This window comes from Orcinus orca, chromosome 1, assembly GCF_937001465.1.
Source record: "Orcinus orca chromosome 1, mOrcOrc1.1, whole genome shotgun sequence".
Lineage (NCBI taxonomy): Eukaryota > Metazoa > Chordata > Mammalia > Artiodactyla > Delphinidae > Orcinus > Orcinus orca.
Window position 1 is genome coordinate 188110160 of NC_064559.1, and position 16210 is coordinate 188126369.

General features: G+C 40.7%; 1 protein-coding gene across 5 annotated transcripts in view; it reads right to left on the bottom strand.

Annotated features, from left to right (window-relative positions):
• The window catches only part of ZCCHC17 (zinc finger CCHC-type containing 17), a 55505-nt gene that overhangs the window by 36632 nt on the left and 2663 nt on the right, over positions 1 to 16210 (bottom strand). For 3 of the 5 annotated variants that reach the window (XM_004266553.4, XM_049713935.1, XM_049713949.1), the window contains exons 2-3: positions 10037 to 10157; positions 3324 to 3381 (exon numbers count right to left, since the gene is read on the bottom strand). In XM_004266553.4, the coding sequence (XP_004266601.1) occupies positions 3324 to 3381; positions 10037 to 10102 (124 nt within the window). In that variant the 5' untranslated portion in view covers positions 10103 to 10157. Of the gene's footprint in view, positions 1 to 3323; positions 3382 to 10036; positions 10158 to 10293; positions 10490 to 16210 lie in introns of those variants that run through there. The other 2 variants (XM_049714023.1, XM_049714069.1) reach the window with 2 other exon arrangements.

Sequence of the window (16210 nt, forward strand, 5' to 3'; positions counted from 1 at the left end):
AAAAAAAAAAAAAAACTTTCCATTGACCCTTATGGTAAAAGGAAGACAGTACCAGCACCAAAGTATCTTAGAAATACAGTTATCATTCTTTTTATCATCTGCATAGTTCACTGCATAGATGTACATAATTTACGTAATTCCATAAAGCAAACTATATTCCCTAAAGAACTGCTGGATCAAAAGAGTAAGCACAGGGCTTCCCTGGTGGTGCAGTGGTTGAGAGTCCGCCTGCCGATGCAGGGGACATGGGTTCGTGCCCCGGTCCGGGGAGATCCCACATGCCGCGGAGCGGCTGGGCCCATGAGCCATGGCTGCTGAGCCTGCGCGTCCGGAGCCTGTGCTCCGCAACGGGAGAGGCCACAGCAGTGAGAGGCCCGCGTACCGCAAAAAAAAAAAAAAAAAAAAAGAGTAAGCACATTAAAAACATTAACAGATATTACCAAAGTATGTAACAATTTACGTTCTCAATAGTAAATGGAACTATTGTTGGAAATAGCCAACACTTTAAAAAATATTTTAAAAATAATTTTAGATTCACATGTAGTTGAAAGAAATAATTCAGAAAGATCTTATGAACCCTTTACCCAGTTTCCTCCAATGGTAACATTTGGCAAAACTAGGATATCACAAAACTATCACAACTAGGATATCGGCACTGATACTGTGGTATAATAAGAAATATGTACTTGGTCTTTGTCCCTGGTTCCTGGCACAGAGCTCCTAAACTCTCGGAACTTCCTGATAGGAGCATCTAGTGATTTATAACAAGACCCTTCCAATCTTACCCAAGTTTATGCTAATGAGGTGACTATTGGTCAGCCGCTAGAGAGCTTCAAGATGGGAGATGGTAACGACCAGAGGAATCATTGTGTGATTAGAAGGTTGGAAGTTTCAGCCCCATTCCAACTTCCAGGGAGGGAAGAGGGGCTGGAGATGGAGTTAAATGATCAGTGGTCAATGATTTAATCAATTATGGCCATGTAATGGGGTCTCCACAAAAACCCTTAAGTGATAAGGTTTGGAGAGCTTCTGAGTTGGCAAGTATATCCACACACCATGAAGGTGATGAACTTCAATTCTACAGAGACAGAGGTTCTTGCACTCAGGGTCCTTTTGGACCCTACCAATGTACCTCCTCACCTGGCTGTTCATTTGTATCTTTTATAATAAACTGTAACTGTTAAGTATGGCATTTTCCTGAGTTCTGTGAGTTGTTCTAACAAGTTATCCAATCTTGGGAAGGTGGTGTGGGAACCTTCAAATTCATAGCCAGGTCAGACAGAAGTGTGCGTAACACAGGGACAGGATACTTGCAAGTGGTGTCTGAAATGAGGGCAGTCTTGTGAGACTGAGACCTTAAACCTGTAGAGTCTGACAGTACCTCTGGGTAGTTAGTGTCAGAATTAACTGAATTGTTGGACGCCCACTTGCTATCAAAGAATCAGAGAACCGGAGAACTGGCTGTTGATTCCACACATTTTGGAATGGCAATAAAAGGAATGAAGTACTGATACATGCTACAAAACAGGTAAACCTTGAAAACATGCTAAGTGAATGAAAGACGCCCACCACAAAAGACCACATGTTGTATGATTCCGTTTATAAGAAATGTCCAGAATAAGCAAATACGTAAAGACAAAAAGTAGATAGCTGGTTGTCTAAGGCTGGGGGCAGAGGAGAGAGGGAGACAGGGGATTTGGAGTGACTGCTAATAGGTACAGAGTTTCTTTTTTCTGACGAAAATGTTCTCAAACTGTGGTGATAGTTGCAAAATTCTGTGAATATGTTAGAATAGATTAGAAACTACTGAATTGTACACTTTGGATGAAATGTAGGTATGTGAATTATGTCTCAAAAAAGCTGTTAAAAAATGTTACATAAATGGAATCATAACATGTGTGAACTTCTAGGATTAGCTTTTTTCACTCAGCAAAATTTTCCAGGTTGTCACATGTATCGATACTTCATTCTCATTCCTTTGTACTGACGAACCATATTCCATTGTATGGATATATCACAGTTTATATTATATTTTTAATCAATATTGAGAATGAGCATCTTTTAAGAGATTTACTGCTCAACTGGTATTTTTTTCTCCTATGAATTATCCTTTTATATCCTTGGCCCCTTTTCCTACTTTCCTCTTTTTTATTAGTCCTGTGTGATATGGACTGAAAATTCTTTTTCCTAACTTAACTTTGCATATGATGATTTTTGCAATTATGTTTTTGACTTTTACGTAGTCAAATATACTTCTATATTGACTTTTTTTTTTTTAATTTGTTTATTTTTGGCTGCGTTGGGTCTTCATTGCTGTGCGTGGGCTTCTCATTGCGGTGGCTTCTCTTGTTGCGAAGCACGGGCTCTAGGTGCGTGGGCTTCAGTAGCTGTGGCTCGAAGGCTCTAGAGCACAGGCTCAGTAGTTGTGGCGCACAGGCTTAGTTGCTCCGCGGCATGTGGAATCTTCCCGGATCAGGGCTCGAACCCGTGTCTCCTGCATTGGCAGGTGGATTCTTAACCACTGCGCCACCAGGGAAGCCCTATATTGACTTTTATATAGTCAAATACTCTTCTTTATTTTCTTCTAATAAAACACTTATGGTTACATCTTTTACATTAAAATCTTTAATAAATCTTTCATTTATTTTAGCACAAGGAATTAGCAAGTTGAGTCTTTTGATTCACTAGCAGTATAACAGAGCAGAAAGCCCACTGGGCTAGGCATCAGGAGGCCTGGGTTCTAGTCCTGGCCATGCCACGACCTAGCTCAATCATTCTGAGCAGGCCACCAGTCTGTGGAACCTACCTTTTCTACTTAACACAATTGTTTTGAGAAACAAATAAGATTACAGATGTGAAAAGGATACTCCAAAAATGTTCAATAGATACCTCTCAATTGTGAAGAAAAGTAAAGCATTATGTATATTTGTATTGGTTACAATACTATTTCCTTTCCACATGCCATATACCAGAAAACTCACAATGTTGGCCTCAGAGAATAAGTAGCTTGCCCTCCCCAAAACCCTAAGCCAAAGGAGGTCAAGTGACTCGCCCTAGGATCACAGATGAAATTTAGGGAAGAGTCAGTTCTAGAAGTGAACACAAGTGGTTATGCCCCAGCCCTCCCCACAAGTCAGAGAGCACCATTCTTCTGAGTTAAGACTTGCTAAAAACGAACTGTCATCAACTGTCCATATTCGTATCTTTACACTAAAAACACAAACTACTCTCTGAAAAAAGTAGAGCCTATAATTAAACTGTGGTGGGGGTGACAGTAAAGAGAGTGAAATGAGAGCACTGAATTTCAAGTTATAGTTTCCCACCTTGCTTCCGACAGCCTGGGATTTTGATAAAGGCTCCATAGTCTGTCACCATAGCAACCTATAAAGACAAAAAAAAAAAATCTTTGTCACACAAATAAGAATCTCTCTCCCATAGCATTTAACCTTGTCTCCCTGAATTTCTACTTGGTACCGACTGCCTCTGTCTGCTGCAAAACTGCCTAAAAGTGATGTTCTGTCAAACATTATGTTCTTTCTGAAGTTTTTTTTTTTTTGGTTGTACCGCACAGCTTGTGGGATCTTAGTTTCCAGACCAGGGATTGAGTCTGGGCCCTCAGCAGTAAGAGTGCAGAGTCCTAACCACTGGACTGTCAGGGAATTCCCCACTTTAAATTTTTTTTTAATTTTTATTGTGGTATAGCTGATTTACAATGTTGTGTCACTTTCAGGTGTACAGCAAAGTGAACCTGTTATACATATATATATATATCCACTCTTGTTTAGATTCTTTTCCCATATAGGCCATTACAGAGTATTGAGTAGAGTTCCCTGTGCTACACAGTAAGTCCTTATTATCTACTTTATATATAGTAGTGTGTATGCATCAGTCCCAGTCTTCCAATTTATCCCTGCTCCCCGGTAACTATAAGTTTATTTTCTATATCTATAACTCTATTTCTGTTTTATAGATAAGTTCATTTGCAGCTTTTTTTTAGATTCCACATGTAAGTGATATCATATGGTATTTGTCTTTCTTTGACTTACTTCACTCAGTATGACAATCTCTAGGTCCATCCGTATTGCTGAAAATGGCATTATTTCATTCTTTTTTATGGCTGAGTAATATTCCATTGTATATATGTAACACATCTTCTTTATCCATTCCTCTGTTTATGGACATTTACGTTGCTTCCATGACCTGGCTATTGTTAAATAGTACTGCAATGCTTTTTTTTTTTTGGTTTTTTGAAGTTTAGACTGACAGGTATGTGTGATCATATTAAAAACACTGGTGAGATTGGTGTGTTTGTCAGATGGTATGACAGTACTTAGGAATGCCCAAATCCCACATGTACTGAAATCCCTCAAAAAGACATAGGAACAAACAGCAGAAAATTAGGTAATAAAGTTACACTTTATATTATCTGGAACTGAGGCCTCCAATCCAAATGGAGAAGTTTAATAATTTGAAATGGATCATGTAGAACATCTCTTTTTCCTAACCTTCAAACCAACCAGACCATACAGCTTGCTCCACTTCACTCCAAACCAGAGTCTTGGGTTTTATCAAGACAATTAGAGAAAAAGCCAATACACAGACATCTGACAGAACCTGAAAAGATGTAATCAGAGAGAAAAAGAGTTGTCTTTTGCAGAGTTGACCTAAAATGGAGAAGTTAGAGGCTTGATGGATCTATGTAATATGCAATATGTAATAGAAACAAAAGGCCCAAAAGCCTTGCCAGATAAATCATTATCCCAGCCTCTACCTCTATTGCTCTCCTCCAGCCCACCCCACCCCCCAATTGTGGATTGGGATTAAAGTTGTCACTATATACTATATTCATCACTAAATTCATTATTGTTTATAAAATATTCAATACGATCTTACACATATAAACTTTGTCCTTTCCAGTGACTTTAAAATTAGTTATCTCATATTGGGCAATCACTGTTTTGGCTTAAACATAACTAAAACAAGGGGAAGGAAGAAAGAGAAGGGGGGGCTTCCCTGGTGGCGCAGTGGTTAAGAATCTGCCTGCCAATGCGGGGGACACGGGTTTGAGCCCTGGTCTGGGAAGATCCCACATGCCATGGAGCAACTAAGCCCGTGCACCATAACTACTGAGCCTGCACTCTAGAGCCCATGAGCCACAACTAGTGAAGCCCATGCGCCTAGAGCCCATGCTCTGCAACAAGAGGAGCAATGAGAGCAATGAGAAGCCCGTGCACTGCAACGAAGAGTAGCCCCCACTTGCCTCAACCAGAGAAAGCCCACACGCAGCAATGAAGACCCAACAATGACAAAAATAAATAAATAAATAAATAAATTTATTTTAAAAAAAGAATGGGTTAAGAACCAAAATTTCTAAACTCTTGTTTTACAATGATGAATATGCTACACCGGGTTAGGGACCAGATATTCCCAAAGAAACAGTACAACCAGGCAGACACTAGTACTTAAAATCAAGGCAAGGTGGACTTTAGAGATTAGCTGATCTAATCCTGTCATTTTTCAAATAAGGAAAGTGAAGACCAGAGACATGAAGTACTTATCCAAGTTCACAAAGCGAGTTGTTCTCTGTAAAACAGGGCTGCATGGATAAAGAAGACTTAATATTTTTAACTGCAATAAAAGAAAATCCCTTCTTTCTGGACCAACTAAAGGCACTTTGGCTTTTGCTCCAGGGTTCTAGAAAGAGGGCTAAAATGCTTCATACTGTCTAACATCATTAATTAAGGGCATAATTATCTAAACAACTTAAAAGCAGCACCTGGAAGTTGGAGCCCAAATCACCTTGCTGCTATAAATTAAAACAACCTCACTTTTCAATACTGAAGCTCCAGTGTCACATTATTATCTTTTGAGGAAATATCATAATAGACCTAAATTTGGCCTCTTCCCAAAGGAAAGGTTAATGCACCCAACTGTTCAGTTGGGAAAACACATTCTTGCCTATTTCCAGCAGCAGGTGTTTCCATCACTGTGTCTCCTAGGGAGCAGTCAGACTTGAAATTAACAGAATGGCACCTGCCTTAGATGTTCACACAGTCTGCCTGATGTCCCAGGAACAATTAATCAAATAGCTCAGGGGAGAAAATTCAGTGATTATCTCAACTGAAATCAGGTCTTGGGTAAAATGAATTTACCATCTTCAGATTAGAGGTTGCACTGGCCTTGAAACTTGTTATCCCCATAACGTAAATGAGGAATTTGAGGCTCAGAGATATGTTACTTGTCTAAAGTCACAAAGTTGGAAAGTATCAAGACCAAGTACAGAAAAGAAGTTTTCTGACTTCTAGTCCAATGCTATTTCCAACTTACCAACACCAGTCTCGCCTCAGCATTTCTTTGGCTATGGCTGGGCTAAGCCAAATCCCAAATCTCAATGCTATGCTTGGGCTCCCTACCATGCTTAATGGACTCCGGCACCAAGAAGTCCCTCAGAGGACAAGGGAAGGATGAATACTAGCTTCTCGGCTATTCTGTCACTGGGCCCCCCAACCCTGCTGAGCCTGCTAAGAGAAGAGCTGCTAGGATATGGGCTGCACCACCAGTTTCTTCAAAGGCAACTGGTCCTAAGAGACTTGGATTCAATTTAATTCAAACATTTTCTGAGCACCTGCATGCAAGATACCATGTCAAGCACTGTGAAATAAAAACAACGTATAAAAAGAGATGCCCAGGGCTTCCCCTGACGTCCAGTGATTAAGACTGCATGCTTCCACTGCAGGGGGCACAGGTTCAACCCCTGGTCAGGGAACTAAGACCCTGCATGCCACTTGGTGCAGCCAAAACAAAAAACAAAAAAAAAAAGAGAGATGCCCAGTCTGTTTTTAAATGAATTTGAATAAGTTACCAAGATACATGGGATAAACATGGCCTCTGCTCTCTAGTAACACCCAATCTAATGGAGGAGACAGACACATATACAAGTAACAATAGTACAAGACAGACTATAAATGTCGTGATAGAGGTACAAACAAATGACTGTGGAACAACCAGATTTACCATCTACCTTCCTCCTATACTACCCCAATTCAGTCAAAAGAGTTCTCTTATGGGTCTTTTGGTTCCTCCATGCATTTATGAACAGTTGAACAACCCCAGCTGCAGACCTGGAGAACCTGATTTAGAACTTGCCATTTATTAATCATTTGGGCAATTACTTAACTTCTAAAAAGTTTCCTTACCATAAAATGGGGTTAACAATTTCTTTGGAGAAAGTCAATTGACACGTAACGTGTCAAAGTGCTAACATACATTAGGCCTACAAAATTTCTTTTGAATTTTAATGTAAATTCTTCTTTTTAAATATTAGGCACTCAGTGTTTGTTGGATGAATATTCTGAAAAATAGTTTCCTGTTTCCAATTTACCATGAAATTTCTCTTTCCCTAATTCCAGTCACTCCTAGGCATTTTTCAAAATGTGTTCCTGAAATAGTAAAACTATAGTTCTAGTATTAGAACTATAAACTTCTTTCTGAACATCACCCTAGCCCATCCATCCTTGACAGTAAAATATAAAACCTACACAAATTCAAGCCCCATCTCATGTAAGAAAAAGACATAGATCAGGAGCCACTTTACTAGAAATCTGAGTCAGTTTGTGGAGGGCAGAGAGCTCTTCTTTCTTTTGTGCAACACCTGACAAGTGAGGGCTTCATGATCAGAAAAATCAATTTCATCTCCAGAGCTACCATTTCCGTTTTCTAAGCCCTGGTACCTCACTGATCTCTGGGGATACTATGGGCCCTAAAGAATGAGGACAGAGGCTCTGAAGAGCACAGTTGTTTGCTATTTGTTAGAATGCTATCATCTTTGTATCCTGTCTATTACATTACAAGTTGGGATACACTTAACGGAAGTCTAGAGCCACATTTATCTATAACCAACCAACAGTCACAAAGTCTGTCTTCAAAGGCCTCATGTTATTAGGTGGTAAAACTTTTGTCAACCATAAAGCAAGTATGAATGCCATAAGAATGATACAGTTAAAATACTACAGGCACTCATAAGACGCTGAAAACAATTTTTTGGCTTTACTTTTGCTTCAGGAGAAGGGCGATTGACGACTTCCCTGGTGGCACAGTGGTTAAGAATCCGCCTGCCAATGCAGGGGACACGGGTTCGATCCCTGGTCTCAGAAGATCCCACGTGCCATGGAGCAACTAAGCCCGTGTGCCACAACTACTGAGCCTGCGCTCTAGAGCCCGCGAGCCACAACTACTGAGCTCGAGTGCCACAACTACTGAAGCCCGCACGCCTAGAGCCCGTGCTCCGCAACAAGAGAAGCCACTACAATGAGAAGCCTGCACACCGCAACGAAGAGTAGCCCCCACTGGCTGCAACTAGAGAAAGCCTGCACGCAGCAACGAAGACCCAACACAGCCATAAATAAATAAATAAATAAATAATTTTTTTAAAAAAAGGGTGATAACGTTAATGAATTCCTACTTCGTCTCAGGCATTGTGTTTTTATAGATGATAGCTTATTTAACCATCATCACAATCCTATGAAAGTTGTTTTTATCTCCATCTAACAAAAGAGAAAACTAAGGCTCAAAGAAATTAAGTGACAATCTCAAGGATCACACAGTTAGTAAGTAAAAGAGCTAGGACGGAATCCAGGTTGTGCCTGGTTCCAAAGCCTCTGCTCTCTAAACAAATACAATGTCTCCCCCCTCAAAGACTGATCATTCACTCAGTTATGAAGGTGTATTGAGCACCTACTATTTTCTACCCACCTACCTGGGACTGAGATATACAACAGTAAACAAAACAGACAGGGCTCTGTCTTCATGGAGCTTAGTGTCCTCTGAGAAAGAAAGACTTTAAACAAGTACAAAATAAATATAACATGAGCCTATTTATTTATGGTGGGAAAAAGATCTGAGGAGATGACATTAGGGCTGAGACCTAAAAGATGAAAAGAAGTTGGTGAGAAAATGGGACAGTTAGAAACAACAGCATGTGTAAAAGTCCTGAGAAGGAAGCAGGCTTAGATGTTTGGAGCTATAAGGAGGCCAGAGTGGCCACAGCATGAGTAGAGTGGAACTAAACAACATTGCCAGAGTAAGCAGAAGCCAAGTCAGGTAAGGGTCATGAAAACAAGTTTGGATACATTCAAGTACAATGAGAAGCCTAGGAGAACTTCAAGAAAGCAACTTGGTCCAATCTGTTTTTAAAATGTTATTCTGGGGAATTCCCTGGCAGTCCACTGGTTAGGACTCGGGGCTTTAACTGCCAAGGGCCTGGGTTCAATCCCTGGTCAGAGAACTAAGATCCCACAAGCTGTGCAGGGAGCCAAATCAATCAATCAATCAATCAAGTGTTATTCTGGCTGCAATGTGGAAAAACTGATTGGAAGTGGACTACAAAAGAAGTAGGGAGCCCAGGAGGGCCAGGCAAGAGATGAAAACTTAAACTAATGGGGTGCCAAAGGGATAAAGAAGTATAGACACCAGAGACATATTTGGGAGGCAGAAAGACAGTACTTGATAATGGACTGGAGAGGGAAGGAAACAAGATCAAATCAAGGGAAGAAATCAAAGATGATGCCCAGATTTCTAGCGTGGGTACCTGAATGAATAATGGGTTCGTTTGCTGAGATGGGAAAGACCGGAAGAACAGATTTGGTGAGAAAACCAAAAATACAGTCTAAAACATAAATTAGAGGGAGTTCCCTGATGGCCTTGTGGTTAGGATTATGGGCTTTCACTACTGTGGCCCAGGTTCAAGCCCTGGCGAGGAACTGAGATTCCTGCAAGCCATGCAGCACAGCCGAAAAAAAAGAAAAAAGCATAAATTAGAGATGCTGTGAGGTATCCAAATGAAGATGCCAAGTATGTAGTTAGAAGTCTGGAGCTCAGAGGAGGTACATGTGGGAGCCAGATGTTCTGCTAGCCCTTCCCGTTTAAATTGTAATGTTCAAGACATTCTCAAGTGGACAGAAGCTCCAAACCCAGCTGCTTTTCACCTTCAATCTACGCTTAATATAAATGGGACGTTTTCAAAGCCAAAAGAATATACCTCTCCTTGGAAAATAGTGTAGAGAGCAGGCAAGTTCTCCATGGTCTCGGGTCTTCCTGAATTCATCCTTAATGTTCTATGGTTCCTCCATTTCTCTTCTGCTAAAGCTAATTCAAGTGTCCTGTCACAAAGAAACAGAACAGGTAACAGAGAAACATTTGCAACAACAAAAAAAATGTGCTGCCAATCCACAGGTTGTCCCTACAGGATAATACCATTAGATTTAATACCATGTACTTTTAAATTTACTTATTTACTTATTTATTTTTGGCTGCGTTGGGTCTTCGTTGCTGTGTGCGGGCTTTCTCTAGTTGCAGCGAGCAGGGGCTACTCTTCTTTCCGGTACAGGGGCTTCTCATTGCAGTGGCTTCTCTTGTTGCATAGCATGGGCTCTAGGCGCACGGGCTTCAGTAGTTGTGGCACACGGGCTCAGTAGTTGTGGTGCGCGGGCTTAGTTGCTCCGCAGCATGTGGGTTCTTCCCAGACCAGGGCTCGAACCCGTGTCCCCTGCATTGGCAGGTGGATTATTCTTAACCACTGTGACACCAGGGAAGTTCCCACCATGTACTTTTATCCAAACCTCTTTTGTCCACTATAACTGTGGGGAGTTTTGGAAACCTTGATCTTATTTCTTTTCAATTTGATACTTTACCAAGGCCATTAGCCTACTGTTTTGTTTTTATTGTTATTATTGCTATTCTTTTGCCAAGGGAAAGCTTTTGGTGGGGGAGGGTGTGAACGGATCTGTAAAAAAGGAATAATAATAGTAATAAGAGCTAACATTTATCAAGCACTTACTATGTCCAGGCACTGTGCTAAGCACTGGACATCCAATATCTCATTTGATCCTCAAAACTCTCAAGATGTAGGTTCTATTAATTATCACATTATGTAGATGAGAAAACCAAGACTTCCAGAGGCCAACTTATTAGGCCTATGTCAAAAAGCCAGAAAATGGTAGAGTCAAACTCTGGCTGACATCAGAGTCCACACTTTTAACCACTATTCTAGGCGTTAAATCTGAAGTGACTTTGAAAAGAGAGCATAGGGAAATTCCCTGGTGCTCTGGTGGTTAGGATTCTATGCTCTCACGGCCAAGGGCGCAGGTTCGATCCCTGTTCGGGGAACTAAATCCCACAAGCCGTGCACGGCGCAGCCAAACAAAGCAGAAAGAAAGCATAGCTTACCTTTTTCTCCAATGAAATTAAAATCACACATGCTCATTTTAAAAGTTCAGATAACACATTAATTTGAAGAAAAGAAAATCATCTATAATTCAATTTGGTTTATATCCTTTCAGACTTTTTTACATGTACAAGTAGGTTTTTTTAATGGAATCATGAAACCATTAATATTAATAGTCATTTTATATCATTTTTTAGCAATTCATACACAAACACATCTTTTTTTAATGCCTATATAATAATCCATTGCTGGATGCATCAAACTTATTTAACTATTTATTTAACTATTAACTTATTTAACTATTTATGAATCATAGTAAAATGCAGATTGCAACTCAGTAGGTCTAGGGTGGTGCCTGAGATTGGGCATTTCTTTCTTTTTTTAAAATATTTATTTATTTATTTATTTTAATTAATTAATTTATTTCAGCACGTGGGATCTTTCGTTGAGGTGAGCGGGCTTCTCTCTAGTTGTGGTGTGTGGGCTCAGTAGTTCTGGCACATGGGCTTAGTTGTCCCAAGGCATGTGGGATCTTAGTTCCCCTACCAGGGATCGAACCCGAGTCCCCTGCATTAGAATGCGGATTCTTAACCACTGGACCACTAGGGAATTCCGTGGGCATTTCTAACAAGCTCGCAGGTGATGCTGATGCTGCCAGAGTACCAAGTCTTAGAGCTTTGAAGTTGGAAGGGATCTTAGAGGTACTCTTGCTCTGCCTTCTGGCTTTAAACAGGGAGGAAACCAGCAGTCTAGTGGCTCTTAACCATGCCCCTTTACTTGCTGCATAAATCACTGCTACATAAAGATAAAGTTAATGCTACAGTTCTCAGTTCTCTTTTTCCTCCTAATTACTTGACATCAATAAGACCTGAAACTCTATTTTCCTTGGGTTTTCGTGTGCAAATACCTCCTTCTCTCCTCAACCCTGAGCACACCCCTACACTTTCAGATGATTACTTCAGGTCTTACTTTTGGAAAGTCTTCCTGATTTACAATAACCATCCATTAACTGAACTGCCTCACTTAAAAAAGAAATGAAAGAAAATTCTGTCAGGTTCCAGACCCTAGTTCTAGGATCATCCCAAAGCCCAGGAACATCCCTGTCCTTGAGTTCCATAAGACAACCTGTATCTGTATAATAAACTTGCCCTTTTCTGTTTACGTCAGCCAGAAGTGGGTTTTATTACATTATTAAAAGCACACAGATAGAATGAAGGCAGATTTGTCCGTTCTTGAGAAATGGCTGACAAACAGCTTAAATCCAAGTATCACAGTCTGGGGCTTCCCTGGTGGCGCAGTGGTTGAGAGTCTGCCTGCCGATGCAGGGGACACGCGCTCGTGCCCCGGTCCGGGAGGATCCCACATGCCGCAGAGCGGCTGGGCCCGTGAGCCATGGCCGCTGAGCCTGCGCGTCCAGAGCCTGTGCTCCACAACGGGAAAGGCCACAACAGTGAGAGGCCCCGTACCGCAAAAAAAAAAAAAAAAAAAAAACACCAAGTATCACAGTCTGGTTGGATCCTGCCTCTTCCACTTCCCAGCTATGCAGTCTCACCTCTAGTCCTTCCCTTCCCTCTGCCCAGCATCCTCACCTCATATCACAGAACAAAGGTTATTAACCTGAGGCCAATGACTCTATCAAGAAACCTTAATTATCCCTCCAATTTCTGGAGCACTAGTGAGGTACAGAATCCATAGAGGCATCAGCAGCTAGGACATCTAAATTAAGCTCAAACAACTTAGTCTATCAACTGTTCTTCTTTAAACAAAGGTCACAGAAAGAGCAATACAATCTTAAGTTATTTCGTACAGATTTTTGCAGTGATAAGAGTATGAACAGCTAAGTTTAAAGCTCCCCTATTTGTTCCTTTTGTAGAACAGTAGCCTGAGAAACCCTATGCAATTCTTCAAGCAGGAAATTGGCATGCATTTTTGAGAGAAATCCTGTTATACGACAGTAACAGGCTTACGATTTCAGAATTGTAAAGGGTTGCCAGGGACACAGTTATTTATTAGCCACCTCCTTCCCAAATGGTATTTTAAATTTTTTTTGAATTATATTCTGTAGAAACCTAGGGTTGTTCTATGGTCGTTATTCAAAAGGAATCCCAATTGGAAAGGAAGATGTAGAACTGTCTCTATTTGCAGATCACATGATACTATACATAGAAAATCCTAAAGATGCCACCAAAAAACTGCTAGAGCTCATCAATGAATTTGTTAAAGTTGAAGGATACGAAATTAATATAAATACAAATTAATATACAAAAATCTGTTGCATTTCTATACACTAACAACAAACTACCAGAAAGGGAAATTAAGGAAACAATTCCATTTACAATCGCATCAAAAATAATAAAATACCTAGGAAAAAACCTACCTAAGGATGTACGGTGGTTATCCAGAAGCTTCTCAGTTAACTCAAGTTTATTTTAAAAAGTCAGTTCTGAAATATCTAGGGACAACAGGATCAGGAAGGCCAAAGAAGAAGGGCCCTAGGTCAACCAACCAGAGGACAGCCTCCAGACCAAAGGTGGGGGAGAACAACCCCAAAGAAATCTGAGTTACAGGAGGTCCCACACAGAGCAGTTGCAAAGCTAGGAGCCTCTCCTCAGTCATTAGGCAGAGGTTGATTATTGCTGATTCCCACTTGCCCTCCCAGCTTTGGGGTGGGTCATGGTAGCAAGGGGGAAGGGAGGTTATGTGAGGAAGGTCTACTTTTAACAGCATATTCTGCTTTGATCTGGTTTACCTATTAAGCTTCTATGTAACATTTCATTTGGAAAAAATAGTTCTGCTGCTTTTAAAAAGTTTATAAAACATTGAGACAGATATAGTGTAGTTCAATAGGACCACATCTGTAGACTTAAAAGAGCAAGTAAATTGACAAGGATTGAGGTACACCATTTGAAGTTGCCTTGCAATAGTTCTAGAAACAAAAAATTCCTTATGCATTTCATTTTACTTGAATGTTTTAAACAATTGTGATATGGAGGGAAGCAATAAGGACCCAGTTATTTATTAGCCACCTCCTTCCCAAAACAAAGGGCAGAGCAAGGAAAAGTATAGCGTGGGAATGGGAATGGGAGCTGTGGCAGGGGAATGGTAGCCTAGAGTGAGGTCAGAGCTTATGCTGGGCGAGGAGTAAATCTACAAAGAGCAACCCAGTATGGGGAGAAGCAGGATTATAAGGGTGTCTGCACACTGGGGCAATCCAGAATGGGGAGTCAGTGCCCAAACATGGAAGAGCGGGGCCTGAGGATTAGAGGTAATTATGTAATGTTAATTTCCTGACTATAGAAGTTATATTATGGTTATATAGAAGAATGTCCATGATTATAGGAAAACTAAAGTATTCATGGGTGATGGGGCATCAAGTCAGCAACTTAACTCTCAAATGATTCATTAAGAAGTGTTATTTGGGGCTTCCCTGGTGGCACAGTGGTTGAGAGTCTGCCTGCCGATGCAGGAGACACGGGTTCATGTCCCGGTCTGGGAAGATTCCATGTGCCGCGGAGCGGCTGGGCCCGTGAGCCATGGCCGCTGAGCCTGCGCATCCGGAGCCTGTGCTCTGCAACAGGAGAGGCCACAACAGTGAGAGGCCCGCGTACCGCAAGAAGTGTTATTTGTACTGTACCTCCATAATTTTGTGATTTTTCAGCTTTTTTTTTTAATGTGCCTGCAATTAGGAAAAAAAATAACCATGTCCTCTCCTCCTTCCCCTCAAGCAATGAGCAATTCATAGAATAATATTAAATTGGAAAGATAATATGTAGCCCCTTTGAAACTTCATTTCATATGTCACCTCACTGATCTGGCCAAGATTTTTGTTGTTGTTTTTAAGTTTAAGATTTAGATTTACTGTTGTTACTTAACAGTACCAATTAGATAGACCTCTGAGAGTTAAAGTGATTTTAATTTATTTTTAAGTTATGTGTAAGAATTGAGGCGAATCAATTGATAAGTCAAAATACTGGGACACATCAAAGACAGAATAATGACAGAGCCTTCATTCTCAGCCACTATTCCACACTGCCTCAGAAAGAATTCACCGTCCACATCTAAATTTTGAAGAGTATGTAGTTCTTTTTTTTTTTTTTAATTTATTTGGCTGCACCAGGTCTTAGTTGCGGCACACAGGATCTTCGCTGCAGCATGCAGGATCTAGTTCCCTGACCAGGGATCGAACTTGGACCCCCTGCATTGGGAGCGAGAAGTCTTAACCACTGGACCACCAGGGAAGTCCCTGAAGAGTAGTATATAGTTCTAACACTAACTAGATCCCAAATTAGTAAGGAGTAATTAGAAGGGCATCATTCCTGGAGGCTAGGATGAGCAGGGTCTGGATTTATTCATTCATGTAACCAAGGACCATTTCTCATTTGATTTTGTCTTCCCAGTGCCTGTATACAGTAGGTACTCAAAGTTTTCTTGAATGAGTGAATAGAGCCTTACTATGTGGCAAACACAGGTAAAGAAAGAAGAAAGCATTCTGGTCTAAAGAATGTAGCAGAAGGAACTGAGCTCCACACGATTCGCTGGGTAGGTCAAAAGATGGAAGACTTTCAAATATCAAACTGGTGGCCCAATCCTGCTCCTTCCCATCAAATTTCTAGAGTAACTATCTTAGACTGATGCTTTTCCCATTTTGCACTCTGGTCATGGATCTGTTGACAAAATGGTCAAAGGCAGGAAAGAGGAAAAATAGTAAGAAACAAGGAAAAACAAAAATGGACCATAAAAAGTGAAAGCTGAAAGCAATTATTAAGGTCATTCAGTCCACTACTCTTATAGATGATGAGGCTAACAGAGGTCAAATGTCTTGACAAGGGCTGCTCAGAGTTAGCCATTTTGGTACTGGACCCCAGGACCAGTCAACAATCCCTAAGGTCCCTTCCAAGTCTTCTAATAATAATAGCTAATATTTGAGTGCTCCCTATTTGCCTTTAACCTAGAAGCTTTACTTGTCTTAACTAAGTTAATTCCCTTTCG